This window comes from Polypterus senegalus, chromosome 17, assembly GCF_016835505.1.
Source record: "Polypterus senegalus isolate Bchr_013 chromosome 17, ASM1683550v1, whole genome shotgun sequence".
Classification (NCBI taxonomy): domain Eukaryota; kingdom Metazoa; phylum Chordata; class Cladistia; order Polypteriformes; family Polypteridae; genus Polypterus; species Polypterus senegalus.
In genome coordinates, this window is record NC_053170.1 from 3249335 (window position 1) to 3268457 (window position 19123).

The following is a 19123-nucleotide window of genomic DNA, read 5'->3' on the forward strand; positions in this document are numbered from 1 at the left end:
CTGTCTGCAGAGAGAGTGTCGACCTCGTCGAGAAGGTTTCTGACCTCGGCAGTGACATTCATGTCTCTGGTGACTCTTCCTATTAAGTCAGTAGACATATTGGGAGAGCATGGGGGTCATGAGGTCGCTGGAAAGGGGTGTGTGGCGCTCCTGATATCTGCAAAAGGACGAAGGTCTATGTCATTAAGAGTCCTGGTGCTTCTTGTCTGTCTCCATCCAGTTGTTTAATCAGGCGAATTAAATCCGTTCTCTGATTCCATGGCTTCTCATTGTGCCATAGCAGACATGTCCGACGTTGTGGATTTTCTCTTTTCTAAGAGCACTGGGGACCTGAGCAGATCGGCATTCCTGAGTCCCTCGTCTTTCATTATTTTCAGATATCGTATGATGGACAGACACAGTTAGCTGGTTGTGTTTTGTATCTCATTATTGTTTGACTGCTAATTAAGGAAAAAGAAACCAGTGGTCTGAGTCTTCAAGAGCAAGTCAGTGAAAATGAATTCAAAAGAAGCTAATTAGGAGCAACAACAGGTCACTAGCTAAGAAATGGGTTAGAATGAAAACCTGCAGCCTCCAGGACCAGAGTCGGAGACCCCTGACATCAAGGCTTACCTTAAAAAGATACCCCAAAGGTAAAAAAAAAAAAATACTCACACCTGTCTTGTCTTGGAGGAAACTCCAAATTCTAGCAAGATGGAAGTGGCCTGAGAGCTCATAAATGGATAACAAAGCGATGACATGAGAGACGGGGTTAGAAACAAAACTTTATTTTTTCCCCCTTGAGGCTTGCTGTGCCACCTGCCACCACACAAGTTCTAGATAAGCCTCGTGTCAAACAAACATAAAATTCTGCCTGCTGTTTTTCAGGACGGAGGCGCCTGTTCAGTCATTCTCTTTTATTTGCAGGTGTTTCTGTCCAAAAGGGCGACGGTGAGGTCCAAGTGTACGCACCCATCGTGATCTCCGACGCTGGCATTTTCAACACTTATGAGCAACTGTTGCCCAAGGAAATTCAAACAATGCCACGTAAGTAGTGTTTTGTGTCCCCTCCAGCAGTAGTCGGCTCCTTAGCGACTGCCACTTGGTGTCACAGTGTCCAGTGTGACATTAAAACAAGGTCTTCCCACTGTAGAAGTGTGCCCTTTATGGAATCCAATGGCCATGTCACCCCCTTTAATCATGAGAGTTGCTCTTGATTTTTATTTTTTTATGTACAATACAGCAGCTTGTGACTCACTAAGACACAATGGCTGAGGGTTTTGGTTGAGTCTTGCGGCCTACGATGTGAATGGTACAAGACCAGCCACCCAGAGTTGTCACCTTGAGCCCTCCACTGTCAGCACGAGTGGATTGTGGCAGGACCTCTAGTGGTCCGTCAGGTTCGTCCGCTACGAGCTGCCAAGTCCTCGCCCTGCTACAAGACCCCTAGTTAACCGAAGGCAGGTGTGACCTCTGTGTTTCTGGTCTCTCCCGTAGCTATTCAGCAGCAGCTCAGCATGATGACGCATGGCCAAGGGGGGCTCAGCATTTTTGTCGGCCTAAAGGGTACGAAGGAGGAACTGGGGCTGAAGGCCTGCAACCACTGGCTTTACCCTGACAGCAACATCGATGAGCTGTAAGTAGAGGGTCCAGAGAGACTGTGTGTTGAATGTGGGAGTGAATGTGAACGCTCGTCGTTGGTCAGATTATATGGCAGCACTTTAGATTAAGTACAGCAGAAATCCATTTATCACTACAACGCAACAAGACTGAGAGGGGTCTTCAGAACACTTGCAAAGCGTCAGTAGAGTATAGCGGTCTAAAACCCAGCTAGGATTCACACCGCCCGATGACGGGGACTTACAGTGAACCCTCGTTTATCACGATTAATAATCCGTTCCAGATTAAACCGTGATAAATTAATTTTCGCAAAGTAGGATTCTTTATTTATAAATCGAATATTTTTGCAGTTAGAGTATAGAAAACCTGTTTACGACCTTCTAAATATGTTTTTTAACATTATTAGAGCCCTCTAGACATGAAATAACACGCTTTAGTCACCATTACACTCGTATTACCCAATATATTAGACAAAATAAGAGAAACTAAGACATATTAGACGTTACAAATATCATATTATTAGGCGTACTCCCCTTTTAAGGCGACCGACTTTTATCCTCAATTTTTGTGCGCTCCATGTGTACATCAGGCATGTAAGTGTAGGGAATGAGAACATCAAAGTGTCCATTCATAACATCTCCCGAAAACCTAAGTTTTTTTTATCCCCTCGAGTGCCCGTCCAAAGTCGTACAATGTCAGCCCGAATCTGTACCGCTAAAGACGGAGTTTCATGCACTAAATAAGCTATAGATGAGAATAAGCAAGCACCATCTCCCCTGATATTGACTACGCGGTGAGGCATTTGTACTCCATCAACATTAATTATTTCCAGAGACATCATTTTGTCTATTTTTCCAGCACATCGCGCATAAAAGCAAGGGACCAATGGGAGCACCAGAACTCTGCTCACATCGCGTCGCTTCGTACCTCAAGCCACAAGTAGTAAGTCTGTAATAAGCGGAATACCGCTACGCTTTGCACTCACAGGACGGAAGGACAATCCCGACCGCTTTTATATAGTAGATTATTGTACTGTACATTTAATTGCACACAACCACTAACCTATGAAGGCACGACCTCAGTAGGAGAGTCTTCAGGTGGTGCGTCGTTGTCTTCTTCCGCTGAAGGAGTACCAGGAGTAGGCAGTGGGTGTCTGGGTGCGCGGCTGAAGAACATCTTGATAGTGTGACAGAATTAGGGTTTTCTTGTACCCTTGGACCACACGTCAGACACCAGATAAAAGTCCAATAATAGGATTTATTATAATAATAAAGTGCACAAAGCACGCTCCTCTCCACAATTCCCAATAAACAAACAATACACCAATAACCAAATCCTCCAATCTCCCAGACGCTTAGCCACCCTGCCTCCCAACTCAGCTGTCCGTCTGGGAGCTCCCACAGTCCTTTTATACTTCCTGCCCAACAGTCCACAAGTCCTTATTCCTTCCGGGTCAGGGTAAATAGTCCTTTTCTTCAACCCGGGAGCACGTCGTTTCTTCCTGTCACGTGACCGTGACGCACTCCCAGGTCATAGGGCACATAAGAGCCTACGAGCCCCCTTACAGCGACGCCTGGTGGCCCCCATGGTATCCAGCAGGGCTGTGTACAAACACTACATAGTCCATGATGCCCTGCTGGAACTCGGGGCATGATCATGCTGTCGGGAGAGCTCCTCCTGGCGGCCTGGGGGTGAGGGCCGGAGTGAAATGCCGGCAATCCATCACAATAGGCAGTTGCTGGCGCTGTCTTTTCATTTGCGTGAGGAGGCTTTTGTAGGGTGTTGCCATCTTTGATCATATCCAAGAGTTTCACCTTCTCCTCGATGGTAAGCATCTTCCTCCGGCGCTTAGTTTTATTGTCAGATGGCTTAGAAAAAGCAGCACGTTTAGGAGCCATCGTGGGGCTTAGATAAAAGTTCTCATGCGTAGTGACGTAAGCGTGTATGAGAAAAAAATCGCAATAGAGTGAAGCCGTGAAAGTCGAAGCGCGATATAGCGAGGGATCACTGTATTTATTTTTTCGCAGGGGATCCCAGGAACCGCACCCAATCTTAGCCCGACTCACACACACACACACTCCCTCACTGAGACGAAATGCATACGGAATTAAAACAGAAATTCACAAATGTATTAAACAATACCATACCATATTTATTTGTTGAGCGCTTAAAAACACAGCATTACAACTGACCGAAGCGCTGTACAGTTACAACAAGCAGGACTAAAAGCAAACTATTAAAAACAAACATTAAGAGAGAATTAAAACCGAGATACTAAAAACAGGTCAGGGGACCAAATAAAATAGAGAAAATAGCGAAAGGCAAGTGGAAAATGAAACGCGTTAAGAATTAAAAGCCAATGTGAAGAAGTGCGTTTTTAGGCGAGATTTGAATGTGGCGACTGAAGCGGCTCGACTAACCACTAAGGGCCTGAGTGCACAGACGGAGAAAGGCCTTTCACCACGAGCTTCAAAACGTGCCTTGGGAACGGTTAGGAGCAGCTGATCTGCGGATCTAAGAACACGAGGGGGATTGTGACGATGGAGCAAGACCCTCAAATAGGCGGGGGCTCGACCGGTTAATGCCTTATAGGTGAGGAGGAGAATCTGAAAATCGATTCTGAATCTAACCGGCAGCCAGTGTAGGGTTTTTAAAATCGGTGAAACGTGTTGGATTCTGCTACTTCCAGTTAGAAGCCTTGCAGCCGCATTTTGAGCCAGTTGGAGTCTAGAAAGAGTGGCTTTACTGATACCAAAAAGGCAGGAGTTAGAGTAGTCCCCTCATGGACCCTGTGATCATCAGAGGTGACTGTGCAGAGGGTGCAGACCTTTAAATATCTGGGAGTGCAGCTGGATGACAAACTGGACTGGACTGCCAATACTGATGCTCTATGTAAGAAAGGTCAGAGTAGACTATACTTTCTGAGAAGGTTGGCATCCTTCAACATCTGCAGTAAGATGCTGCAGATGTTCTACCAGACGGTTGTGGCGAGTGCCCTCTTCTACGCGGTGGTGTGCTGGGGTGGCAGCATAAAGATGAAAGACGCCTCACGCCTGGACAAACTTGTTAAGAAGGCAGGCTCCATTGTAGGATTAAAGTTGGACAGTTTAACATCTGTGGCAGAGCGACGGGCATTAAGCAAACTCCTGTCAATCATGAAGAATCCACTGAACAGGATCATCTCCAGACAGAGGAGTAGCTTCAGTGACAACCTGCTGTCACCATCCTGCTCCACTGACAGACTAAAGAGATTGTTCCTCCCCCACACTATGCGACTCTTCAATTCCACCCGGGGGAGTAAATGCGAACATTAATTTTATTTTAATTCTTTTCATTTTTATTACTATTTAATTTAATATTGTTTCTTTGTATCAGTATACTGCTGCTGGATTATGCGAATTTCCCCTTGGGATTAATAAAGTATCTATCTATCTATCTATCTATCTATCTATCTATCTATCTATCTATTATATAGTGCCTTTCATATCTATCTATCTATCTATCTATCTATCTATCTATCTACAGTATCTATCTATCTATCTATCTATTATATAGTGCCTTTCATATCTATCTATCTATCTATCTATCTATCTATCTATCTATCTATCTATCATATAGTGCCTTTCACTCTATCTATCTATCTATCTATCTATCTATCTATCTATCTATCTATCTATCGAGCCGGGACGTAATGAATGCATGGATTACTGATTAGACAGAATAGGCTTGAGTCTGGCGATTCGCCTTAGATGGAAAAAGCAGGATCTTACTGTGCTGTTGACTTGAGCATCCATTTTCAGGAGCGTATCCATTTTGATTCCAAGATTGGAGACAGACGAAGTTACTGGAATGGGAAGAGAGTCGAGGCCAAGGGGTGGAGTCTGTTTGCAGTCGGGACTAAAGACAATGACCTCGGTTTTTGAATCGTTCAGTTTACAGCCAGCCAGTCCTTAATGTCAGCTAGGCAGTCGAGGAGAGGTTTGGTGGACTCAGTGGGCTTGAGGGAGAAATAAATCTGGCAGTCGTCAGCATATGGGTGATATGAAATTGCATGTTTTCTAAAAATTGCACCTAAAGGCAGGATGTAGATTGAAAAAAGTAGTGGCCCTAAAATGGAACCCTGGGGGACCCCACATGGGAGTGGGACTGATTCAGATGACAATACTACTAATATTTACAATAGTAAAGGAAATCTAACCACTGTAAAATGAAAAGACCTTGACACAGAAAGCGGTGCGGGGCAGCCACCCGTATACGTGAATAAGGCTGCAAAAATAAGATTTGGTTTGCACAGAAGTGTACAGCTTGAGTCCACAACAGAAGTGACTTCAAAGAGAGAAGTGGTCTTGCTTTTAAGGCAGGTTGGCAGAAGTGGCATCTCGGGGTCAGGGGGTTCGGAACCGAAAGTGGCGTCTGGAGGCGGTGGAACCGGAAGTGGTGTCATCTGGTCCAGGCAGAATTTGCCATGTCTGGTCTGCAGAGACATAAGAGAAAGGTTTACTGCACCCTGCCACCCCCTGGCCTGGTGTGGAATTACCTTCATTTGGTCCTTTTAGCTGCCATGCGCACATATTTTTGACACCTCACGAACCAAAACAATCCCACCCCAGTTCCCTTTCCGGAGATTTTACAATAAACACAAATGAAGCAAACAATAAACAACTAACAAAACTCACTCACGATGAAGTCCATAACAAAGTTCACGGGAAACGGCAACCAGTGTAGTGAAATGATGAAGTCTGAATAATCCAGAGGTCAACTCGCTATACGTAAATGTACAGAATGGTCCTACCGGTACATCTTGATGATGAAGAGTGATGGGATCGGGAGCGCTCTTCTTCGGGAGGATGACAAGCGATCTAATTCAGTCCCCGTGCAGCAGGCAGGCAGACGCCAGACATTCCGTACACACGAACAGGAGATCATCCAGGACAAGAATATCGATGATCCACAGGCAGAGAACGGGAAGACAAAACAGACGGGTAATTCCAGACACACAATACAACATCCCACTTCTCTGTATAACCGGGCTCCCGTTTAAAACTCCCGCCGGCCTTCTGTTTCCCAGCAGCCCCTGCACCCTTGGTGGGCGTCCAATCAGGTCAAGTGCAGGGACGGTTGGGAGATGAAGTTTTTACTGCCCGGGTTAATCTGCTACAAGAGGGTTTATTCAGCTAGTAGCACAACTTCACTTATGCTGAGGTGGCTTAGCTGAGACTTATTTCTCGTGATATATGACATACAGTGGGTATAAAGAAGAATCCCCCCCTTCGAAATATTCCCTTTTTTTTTGCTTTACAGCCTTCGATGTCAACACTCAAACTAATATTTTTGCAGCTTTACTTACTCAATGCCACCAAGTGAAAGACATCACAGCTACAGATCAGAAAAATTATAAAAAATCAAAAACAAGACCTACTGAAATGAATAAAAGATCACCCCCATGTCAATGTCATTTTGGTGACCCCCCTTTAGCCTGAAGTCTGTTGATTCTTCTCTATCAGCTTCACACACCTAGATTGAGCCCACTCAGTATTTGCCCCCGACTCTTCTTTACAGTTGAACTGTTCAAGTTCGCTCATATTGGATGGTGGGCATTGGTGGTCTGCTATCTGCAGATCTTTCCACAGATTTTCACTGTGATTTCGGTCTGGTCTCTGACTGGCCACACCAGGACATTCACTTTTTTCTCCTTCAGCCACCGTGTGCTCAGTTTTGCTGTGTGCTTCAGGTCGTCGTCATGTTGAAAGGTGAACATTCTGCCCATCTTCAACTTTCTGGCAGAGGGTAGCGGGTTTACTTTGCCCCATCCATTTTTCCTTCTACCCTAACGAGAGCCCCAGGCCCCCCACAACAGGACGCTGCCCCCTCCATGCTCTACTGTAGGTATGGTGTGTTGTGGATGGTGAGCTGCATTGGTGGACCGTTTGGTGTTGAGGCCAAATAGTTTGATTTTGGTCTCATCTGACCAGAAGACCTTTTTCCACTTGGCATCAGAATCTTCAAGGTGCATTCCGGCAAAGCTCAAACGATCCTTCTTGTGGCCTTTCTTGAGAAGTGTGACCCTCCCGAACAAGCCACAAAGGTGGAGCACTTGTGAAACTGTTGTCACCTGCACACCATTAATGACCACTCTGTGCCATCAAATCCGGTAACTCCTTCAAAGTGGCCGTTGGCCTCTCAGTAGCCTCTCTTACCAGTGTCCTCCTTGATCTTCACCCAGTTTGGAGGGTCCTAGCAGTACAAACACTTCTTTATGATGTGTTTGTGGGATTGATGAAGCCTTTGAGAGGTTTTATTCTCCATCTCCTGCCCTCCTGTCCATCCCTGAGATCTTCTGAAAGTGGCCTGCCACCCATAGTCAGTTGTTTGATGTCAGTTGCTCTACCAAGTGAGGGAATGAATGGACCAGGAACAGCTTCACTATTTGCACTCATTACAACTGAGCACAGGTGGGAGGAAGCCAGTAACTGCAGTGGAAATGGGGGGCACTGACACCTGAGTGAGTTTTGGTCCTTTATTCATCTCAGGATTTCTTGTTTTTGATTTTTTTATAATTTGTCTGAACTGTAGTGGTGAGATCTTTCCCTCGGTGGCAGAGTAAGTAAAATTGCAAAAAAATATTAGTTTGTGTGTTTTTTCATTTAAGGCTGTGAAGCAAAAGAGATGGGAATACAGTGGTGTGAAAAACTATCTGCCCCCTTCCTGATTTCTTATTCTTTTGCATGTTTGTCACACAAAATGTTTCTGATCATCAAACACATTTAACCATTAGTCAAATATAACACAAGTAAACACAAAATGCAGTTTTAAATAATGGTTTTATTATTTAGGGAGAAAAAAAATCCAAACCTACATGGCCCTGTGTGAAAAAGTAATTGCCCCCTCGTTCAAAAATCACCTAACTGTGGTGTATCACACCTGAGTTCAATTTCCAGGCCTGATTACTGCCACACCTGTTTCAATCAAGAAATCACTTCAATAGGAGCTGCCTGACACAGAGAAGTCGACCAAAAGCACCTCAAAAGCTAGACATCATGCCAAGATCCAAAGAAATTCAGGAACAAATGAGAACAGAAGTCATTGAGATCTATCAGTCTGGTAAAGGTTATAAAGCCATTTCTAAAGCTTTGGGACTCCAGCGAACCACAGTGAGAGCCATTATCCACAAATGGCAAAAACATGGAACAATGGTGAACCTTCCCAGGAGTGGCCGGCCGACCAAAATTACCCCAAGAGCGCAGAGACGACTCATCCGAGAGGTCACAAAAGACCCCAGGACAACGTCTAGAGAACTGCAGGCCTCACTTGCCTCAATTAAGGTCAGTGTTCACGACTCCACCATAAGAAAGAGACTGGCCTGCAAAAACGGCCTGCATGGCAGATTTCCAAGACGCAAACCACTGGTAAGCAAAAAGAACATTAGGGCTCCTCTCAATTTTGCTAAGAAACATCTCAATGATTGCCAAGACTTTTGGGAAAATACCTTGTGGACTGATGAGACAAAAGTTGAATGTCCCGTTACATCTGGCGTAAAAGGAACACAGCATTTCAGAAAAAGAACATCATACCAACAGTAAAATATGGTGGTGGTAGTGTGATGGTCTGGGGTTGTTTTGCTGCTTCAGGACCTGGAAGGCTTGCTGTGATAGATGGAACCATGAATTCTACTGTCTAGCAAAAAATCCTGAAGGAGAATGTCCGGCCATCTGTTCGTCAACTCAAGCTGAAGCGATCTTGGGTGCTGCAACAGGACAATGACCCAAAACACACCAGCAAATCCACCTCTGAATGAAGACTTTGGAGTGGCCTAGTCAAAGTCCTGACCTGAATCCAATTGAGATGCTATGGCATGACCTTAAAAAGGCGCTTCATGCTAGAAAACCCTCAAATAAAGCTGAATTACAACAATTCTGCAAAGATGAGTGGGCCAAAATTCCTCCAGAGCGTGTAAAAGACTCATTGCAAGTTATCGCAAACGCTTGATTGCAGTTATTGCTGCTAAGGGTGGCCCAACCAGTTATTAGGTTCAGGGGGCAATTACTTTTTCACACAGGGCCATGTAGGTTTGGATTTTTTCTCCCTAAATAATAAAACCATCATTTAAAAACTGCATTTTATGTTTACTTGTGTTATATTTGACTAATGGTTAAATGTGTTTGATGATCAGAAACATTTTGTGTGACAAACATGCAAAAGAATAAGAAATCAGGAAGGGGGCAAATAGTTTTTCACACCAGTGTATTTCAAAGAGGGGGGTTCTTTTCTATGCCCACTGTATTTAGTATAAGGCCTGTGAATTCTTCCTAGTGACAAGACATTCTACCAGCGTGTCAATATGCCGCACTGCACTGTGATGAGTACTGGTGTTTAATAAGTGTTATGAAGACCAGGAGTGAGTCTATGAGTAACTAATGCGTTTTTGCAGGACCGATTATTCATCAGAAATCATTTTGTGAGGGTTTTGCAGTGTGTTTCATGCTGATTTCAGATCTGTACTTAGTGTTTCTTTAGCACATTTAATTTTTGTGATGAAGTGAATTAAATATTGCATGATTATTTGTTATAATTAGCCCCAAGTGTATAACAAGACTTAACGACCGTTGTCTGTATTTTTATGTTACAGACAACATTAACTGCCATTGATTTCGGTTGTTATCATGCCTAGAAATTTGTATCTATACTAATAAAAGGCAAAGCCCTCACTCACTCACTCACTCACTCACTCACTGACTCATCACTTATTCTCCAACTTCCCGTGTGGGTGGAAGGCTGAAATTTGGCAGGTTCATTCCTTACAGCTTCCTTACAAAAGTTGGGCAGGTTTTATATCGAAATTCTACACGTAATGGTCATAACTGGAAGCAGTTTTTCTCCATTTACTGTAATGGAGATGAGCTTCAACGCCGTGGGGGCGGAGTTTCGTGTGACATCATCACGCCTCCCACGTAATCACGCAGTACATAGAAAACCAGGAAGAGCTCAAAAAAGCGCTGAAGAAAACATGCATTATATAATTGAGAAGGCAGCGAAACAATAAGAAGCGAGCGAGTGACATATACAACCATATTCATCAGTTCTGCTACTTGAAACAAAGCACGATGTAAACCTACACTTTAAATTAAGTTCATAGACAGGCTGCCGCTGGCGTTTGTAATTTAGTGCCTGCCCATAGAAGGCCGTCCGTCAGCGGCAATCCAATAGCAAACTCCACTAAATATTCACGGGTGAAGGACTGTGCTTATGGAGAGGAAGATGAGATGGTCAGGGTGGTGTTTGACACAAACTCAGCGAAACTGCGAGAGAAAGTTTTAAGTGCCAGGACTAAGGTAACATTAAATACAGCCATGGACATAGCACGAGATGGCACCTGCACAGCTGGGAACCTTCAATGCATGTACACCGAGCGGCTCACGTGAACTGACGCAGTGCACAGATAAAAAGCAACAGTTCCAAAGAGCGCTGAACAAAAACCGAATTACACAATTGAAAAGGCAGCAAAAAATATGAAGCGTCTGATAAGCATATTCATAAATGCAGCTACTGTGGAAACAAAGCACACGGTGGAAAAAGTCAATGTCCCGCTAAAGGAAGACAGCGTAAAAAAACCCGTGCATGCAGTGTGTCAGGTCTCAGATAAAGAAGAAACGAGCTGTTTATTGATGCAGTAAGAAACGAATCGATGAATGAAACCTGTCATCTTTACAACGATTGACAAACACGGAATGTAACTTGAACACAACACATCCTACAAATACGAACCTGATTGAAAGAAATAATGATAATCAAATCCTTGATGACAGCAACATTCAATAACACTCACAAAACAAATACTGTATATTGACAGTCATGTTACGTTATTTTTAAAATGTTCCCTTTTCTTTTTCTAGCTTTTTTAACACACTACTTCTCCACTGTGATACGCGGGTATATATATGTATATATATATATCCCGCTCTACATACTCGAATAATGGATACTTTATTCGCCATCAATGATTGTTTTGGTAAAGCCATACTCGGTGTATTCATTAGATGAACGGTAAAAAAGTAAGAGCGAGGAGGATGACTTATTGAGGCATGCAGGCTGTAGTGCGCGTCAACTCTATCTGAATTGCGCAATCACATTTAAAAAAACATATCTTTTCAAGTTCTATTTAGTCCATATTTGTCAAACTCAAGGGCCGCGGGCCACATCCGCCCGCGTAATTATATCCAGCCCGCGAGATCATTTTATATACTGTATTATTGTTATTAAAGCCCGGGTATATGAAGCGCTGGTAACACAATAAACTACAGATCCCATAATGCAGCACTTCAGCTGTGAAGTGATTTCAAGTGAAGCTACTTTTATGGGAGACACAAATGCACCAGTGCACCTTGCCCCACTTTCCCTGTTGCCAAGTAATGTTGAACCAAGTCGTCACTATGGTGTTCCCAAATACGCACTTTGCTGATAAACCGAGCGCACTGAGTTTGCACGGCGCTTTGGTGACTTTGAAGAACAAAAAAAGTCCGTCTACATGCGGCTCGAACCTTGTGCATGTTTGGTAGCACATATCTGTGTGAGAAGCTCTTCTCAGTGATAAAGACTAACAGAACAGCACACAGGAGTCGCCTCACTGATGAGCACCTGCAGTCCATCCTGAGAATCTCCACAACACAGAACCTCACAGCAAACAGAAACGAACCTGTGGCCAAAAAAAGATGCCAGGCGTCCAGCTCTAAAATGACACATGAGCAAAGACAACTGAATGATTTGATTTGTTATTGCTGAAAGGAACACATTTGATTTATATTTCCAGGTTTTGTTATGCAGCATGTTCATATTTGAATTTGTATAATTTTCACAGGATATATTTTTATGGAGAGCAAAATCTTTTGGGATATTTAAAATCTAAGTTTATTTTTTATATAAAATTACATAAGAGTAAAGAAATTTGAATGTTTGTTCTTTTAATGTTTACTTTATTTCTAACTTGTATAATTTAGACAGGATATATTTTTATGGAGAGCAAAATATTATAAGTTGTTTAAGGTTTGAGTTGATTTATTCACGAATAATATTCCTGTCTGTTTTTACCATTCCTACCAAAGATATTTCTGTCGACTAAATAAAAATTCCTTCTATTTAAAATTTAAATAGAACTTGAACAAATACGATAGTTCATAATATCCACGCAGACTTGCACGTAAGAGCGGGAGTCATCCGTTTTAACAAACAGCGTATTGCAGTGATACAAAATAGCTGTGTGTGTATATATGTAGATATGTATGTATATGTATATATATGTTTATATATGTGTGTGTGTGTATGTATGTGTATATATGTAGATATATATGTATGTATATATGTGTATATGTATAGATATGTATATATATATATATGACAACAACACTCATCACTCACAACAGTGACAAAACAATTACATTGACAATCATGTTACGTTATTTTCAAAATGTTTCCTTTTCTTTTTCATTGCTTCTTTAACACACTACTTCTCCGCTGCGAAGCGCGGGTATTTTGCTAGTTAATAATAATTGTTTGCATTTATTTAGCGCTTTTCTGGCTGCTCAAAGCGCTCAGCAATTGCAGGTTAAGGGCCCAACGGAGTCGAGTCTCTATTGGCATTTTACAGGATTCGAACCTTCCAATTGCCAGTGCAGATCCCGAACCTCAGAGCCACCACTCCGCCTTAGTCATTAGTCATTCAGACAATTTCTGTTATGCGTGGTGCATTCGTGACAACATCGTCCAGTTACCGCAGATCTTAAGAAGATACACAGATTAGACTTTGGCTGTCCACTTGGTGACCACGATTAGTCTTGGGCTCCACATGTCATCGCTAGGAGGGGATATTTATAGGTCCACTGGTCCTGTCTGTGTTGCAGGATGATGGTTTTAAACAACCCCTCTCAGCAGCCAAGCTCGAAGCTTGGGAGGCACTCAAGTGGCTTTTTGAAAACTTTCTGGGTAGCCACAAGTCTCCGGCATACAAGCAGGGAGTCCAGAATCTGCTTGATTCCTACCAGAAACTGGACATTGAAAATGCACCTCTTGTGTGCTGTGACAGACCGCGGGTGCTGTCGTCCCCTTGAACCCTCAGACCAGACGCCAGACTCCAGATAAAAGTCCAGTAATTGTCTTTATTTGGACAAAACGGTGCACAAAGCACCCTCCACTATACTCATAAATCAATACTCAAACTTAAACAATAATCAATCACAATCCTCCGCTCCCAGACGCCTTGTAACCCTACCACCTGACTCGGCTCATCCGTCTGGGATTTCCCAGAATCCTTTATAGTCCTTGACCCAGAAGTGCTCCTGAGCCCTCAGTCCATATGATTATCCAGCACTTCTGGGTCAGGTGAAAACTCCTTTCCTTCCTCAGCCAGGAAGTACTTTATTTCTTCCGTCCTCGTGACATGGAAGTACTTCCAGGCTAATTTGAGAGTAGAAATCCTTCAGCCTCCCTGCAGCGTCCTCCAGTGGCCCCCATGGTATCCAGCAGGGCTGTGAAGGAAAACTCCATTGTCCATGATGCCCTGCTGGAATTCAAGGCATCTCCATGCTGCAGGGAGGGCTCCATCTGGCGGCCTGGGGGTATTGGCCGGGATGAATAGCCGGCCATATACCACAACGCACGTCTACAGTCGTGGCCAAAAAGTTCTGAGAAGGACCCAAGTGTTGGTTTTTCACAAAGTCTTCTGCTTCAGTGTTTTCCGATCGCCACATGTTGAAGTAGAATGTCAAGCAGTTCACAAGTTTCAAAGGCTTTTATTGACAACGACATGAAGTTTATGCACAGAGTCCATATTTGCAGTGTTGGCCCTTCTTTCTCATTCAGGACCTCTGCAATTTGTGAATTTTCAAGTTAACTGTAGTTATAATTAGAGATAGATGATTCAAATTTTGTATAGACTGTGGAAAGACAGCCCCCGGGGCACAGACAGACAGACAGACAGACACCAAATGTCCTAAAACACACACTTGTTTATTTTAAATAATCGACACCCCAATGCCTTATTCTCCGACAGTCTCTTTCTCCTCCTCCTCATCACAAGCTCCGTCTCCTTCCTCCCGACTCCGGCTCGTCTACTGGAGGGAGGCGGCCCCTTTTATAAGGACTCCAGGTGCTGTGTCCAGCGACACTGTCTAGTGTGACGAAAGTGCTGCATGAGCACCTGGAAGCACTCTGGACGTCCATGATAGTCCTTCTGTGGTGGAAGTGCTGACCTCCAGGGCTTCACAGTCGTCCGGGCGCCCACTGGAGGTGACGATGTCCCTTATAGGGTTGAGCTTCCATGCTCCGTCCCCGTGGCCCCCATACAGTCCAGGGAGGCTGCCCTCCTGCGTTCCGGGGAAAGTACTGTCCCATTTCCGGTCCCCTGCTGCTTCTGGCATCCCGGTGGGGCAGCGTCCCTGGGCGTCTGTGACAAGACATAATGATAAAAAGCAAGCAGATATCAAATTTGAGAAAAATGACTTAGTAAGTAGTATTTTATTTAAACAACCATCTGACTTTTTTGTATCATGGAAATACAGGGTGGCCCACGAAAAAGTAGCCCACCTTCCTGCCAGAGTGGCGCGCCGAATGACTACCCTCATCACGAAAGCTGTGTAGACGTAGTGCAAACGTGTGAGTACGAGCTGAGCGACATGTATTCCATTCCACGGGTATGCCTTCTTCCAACAGGACGGCGCGAATTGTCACACGTGTCACTGTCACGAATTCGGGAGACATTTACAGAAGACAGGATTGTCACCAAAGGATTGTGGCCGCCGAGATCGCTGGACTTAAGCACTTGTGACTTTTATCTGTGGGGCAATTTGAAGGGAAAAGTGGACGCTAATAACCAGAGAACTTTACACCAGTAAAGACAATATTGGTAATGCAATTCGGAGCATTGGCGCCCCAGAGTTGCGTCACGTATATGACCACATACGTATATAGGCGTATATAGACGCCTAAAAATGCATTGACGCACAAGGAGATCATTTTCAGCACTTTCTTAAAGAGTGAGTAAAGATTTTTGCATTCATTCTTTCTTTATGGAAGGGTGCCTTTTTTCGCCAGGGAGGCGGGCTACTTTTTCGTGGGCCACCCTGTATAAATGTGTACACGATATTAGATAGATAGATACTTTATTAATCCCAAGGGGAAGTTCACGTAATCCAGCAGCAGCATACTGATAAAGAACAATATTAAATTAAAGAGTGATAACAATGAAGGTATAACAGACAATAACTTTGTATAATGTTAAAGTTTACCCCCCGGTGGAATTGAAGAGTCGCATAGTGTGGGGTCTCCTCAGTCTGTCAGTGGAGCAGGACGGTGACAGCAGTCTGTCGCTGAAGCTGCTCCTCTGTCTGGGGATGATCCTGTTCAGTGGATTCTCCATGATTGACAGGAGTCTGTTCAGCGCCCGTCGCTCTGCCACGGATGTCAAACTGTCCAGCTCCGTGCCTACAATAGAGCCTGCCTTCCTCACCAGTTTGTCCCTCTTCTTTATGCTGCCTCCCCAGCACACCACCGCGTAGAAGAGGGCGCTCGCCACAACTGTCTGGTAGAACATCTGCAGCGTCTTATATTCAACATAACGCACATTCTTTCAATTTTTTTAAATTATTAAATGTAGCTCTTCTACTTTGCCTTCACCCCTGACCAGTCTCCCGCTCCCCTGCCACTGAAAACCAAGGCCAGAGCCTGGCGCTGCCTCCGTCTGCCACGCTTCACCACTGAATGGATTGGTATTGCACAGATGCTGCTTTCCTCCAGATGTGACTTTTAGAACTGAGGTCAAGCAGTTCCCCTCTTGGTTTCACCAGACCAGAGAATCTTGTTCCTCATAGTCCGAGGGTCCTTTATGTCCCTTTTTGTCAAATCCAAGAGGGCTTTCATGTGTCGGTTGGCCAGATTCTTGGTTTACTGTGTTAATCCCAAAGGGGAATATTTGCTTTTCGCATACCCTAACTTTGACTCTGAGTTTTAGGGGCAGAGCGCAGGGTCAGCGATTTCTACAGAGAGCGCCCCGCTGAAGCAATTGCAGATTAAGGCCCCCAACGGAGTTGCATTCTGTCACTGCCGGGATTCGATCCGGTAACCTTCAAGTTACCAGCCACGGAGCCACCAGACCCCCCAGATTCGTGGGGTTTTGCAGTGAAGGTGGTTGATCTGCAAGTTTCTCCCATCTCCACACAGGTGTTCTGGGCTTCAGCTGGAGTGACCATCAGGTTCGTGGTCACTTCTGTTAACCCTTAGCTACTTGCGCTGGTGTATTTTTATATACACCAATCTCAGTTATTTTTCTCCAGCGTCCTTTTACTTGAACCTACCAGCAGCATCTGCCATCGGTCCTCAGCTTGATTCACTCCAAATTCTGTGTCACGATGGTTCCCCTCCAGTGCGCCTTCCAGTTGGTTTTATGAGTGGATGCCCAGTTGCCAGTTCCATTTGGCGCAGTTTATGCATGACAACGATGAGATGTTCTTCTTGCAATGATTTTGTCTGCAAAGAACGCTCAACAACTGAAGTGAAACGTGGAAATCCTGCAATGGATCCACGTGTGACCAATGAGCACAGGAGACGTGGATCAGGTTTATTTCCAGAGAATCCTAGACTGTGTCATACTGTTCAGTAATATGCTATTAAATGACATTACAAACATGGATAATTTAAAATTATTGGAATATTTTATTTTACAGCCTCACAGCATGCATATAAATAGTCATTTTAACACTGGTGCATAAAGTACACCATGTGAGTAGTTCTGAGATACAATACAATTTATTTTTGTATAGTAGCCCAAAATCACACAAGGAGTGCTGCAGTGGGCTTTTACAGGCCCTGCCTTTTGACAGCCCCCCAGCCTTGACTCTCTAAGAAGATGAGGAAGAAGTCCTTGTAGGGAAAATTCAAAAGAGTGACCCCCTTCCAGGAAGGTTGGGCGTGCAGTGGGTATCAAAAAAAAAGGGGTAATTACAACGCAACACACAGACCAAAACACAAGTAGTCCTCAATACAATAGTACAATAGAAATATTACAAATAGCAGAATTCAACAGGAGAGGATATCACACAAGAAGATTCTGATTGGTTCAGAGTCCTGGAGTCCTCGGCCATCAAGCCGCCTCCCCCTATTGGCCATTCCACAGTTGAGTCCGTGCTGGGCCAGCCAATCCGATGAAAGGACCCTTGTGAATCCTCCATCAGAGATGACTTGACCTTAGGCAGGCAGAACAACTTGGCAGGTGGGCAGTGGCACCAAGGGCCACATTGGAGTACAGAGAAGACAAGAAATGGTGCAAGTAGTTAAGGGTTAACAAGGCCCTTCTCCCCTGCTCAGCTTGGCCGAACGGCCCGCTGTAGAAAGAGTTGCGGTTGTTCCAAACTTCTTGCATTTTAGAGTTACGGAGGCCGCTGTGCTCTTCTGAACCGTCTGTACTGCAGCAGTCGTCTGTAGCCTTCCCCATTTCTGTGCCTCGATGCCCTACTGCCGGCCATTTCTTTGACCGCACAGCTTGTTTTTTTTCTCTGCAGACAGGTGTGTGTATGACAATCCTACCCAGTCTGGTACAGGTGGGCTCCAGACATGGTGTAGAATCCATCTACGTGATGATCAGTAGAACGGGATTCACCCGAGCCAAAGCAGATATCCCTAAAGTCCCATTTTCACTTTTCCATTCTGGGGTATCAAGTTGTTGCTTGGTGAGGGGAAAAAATGAACTTCAATGGCTTTAGCACAATCTCAATACTTTCTGAAGGCACTTTATGTCACTTTGCCTCTCTGTTTGTTAAGTAGTGCTTTTTATTTCTTAATTCATAAATTCTGCTTAATTGTCCCCTTCAGCACAGTGGCCTATTAGAGTTCTTTGTAGACATTGACAATCTGTTTGTTACTGAGTATCACTTAATTAATTAATTGATTAGATAGATAGATAGATAGAGTGAAAGGCACTATATGATAGATAGATAGGTAGATAGAATGAAAGGCACTATAAAATAGATAGATAGATAAAATGAAAGGCACTATATGATAGATAGATAGATAGATAGATAGATACTTTATTAATCCCAAGGGGAAATTCACATAATCCAGCAGCAGTATACTGATACAAAGAAACAATATTCAATTAAATAGTAATAAAAATGAAAAAAATTAAAATAAAATTAATGTTCGCATTTACTCCCCCGGGTGGAATTGAAGAGTCGCATAGTGTTGGGTCTCCTCAGTCTGTCAGTGGAGCAGGACGGTGACAAAAGTCTGTCACTGAAGCTACTCCTCTGTCTGGAGATGATCCTGTTCAGTGGATGCAGTGGATTCTTCATGATTGGCAGGAGTTTGCTTAATGCCCGTCGCTCTGCCACAGATGTTAAACTGTCCAACTTTAATCCTACAATACTGCCTTCTTAACAAGTTTGTCCAGGCGTGAGGCGTCTTTCATCTTTATGCTGCCACCCCAGCACACCACCGCGTAGAAGAGGGCACTCGCCACAACCGTCTGGTAGAACATCTGCAGCAT

General features: G+C 44.1%; 1 protein-coding gene across 1 annotated transcript in view; it reads left to right on the forward strand.

The window, feature by feature from the left end:
* Positions 1–19123, forward strand: part of LOC120518226 (all-trans-retinol 13,14-reductase-like) — a 91114-nt gene that overhangs the window by 44928 nt on the left and 27063 nt on the right. Inside the window, exons 6-7 of the mRNA XM_039740914.1 lie at positions 907–1026; positions 1477–1615. Of these exons, the coding sequence (XP_039596848.1) occupies positions 907–1026; positions 1477–1615 (259 nt within the window). The remainder of the gene's footprint in view (positions 1–906; positions 1027–1476; positions 1616–19123) is intronic.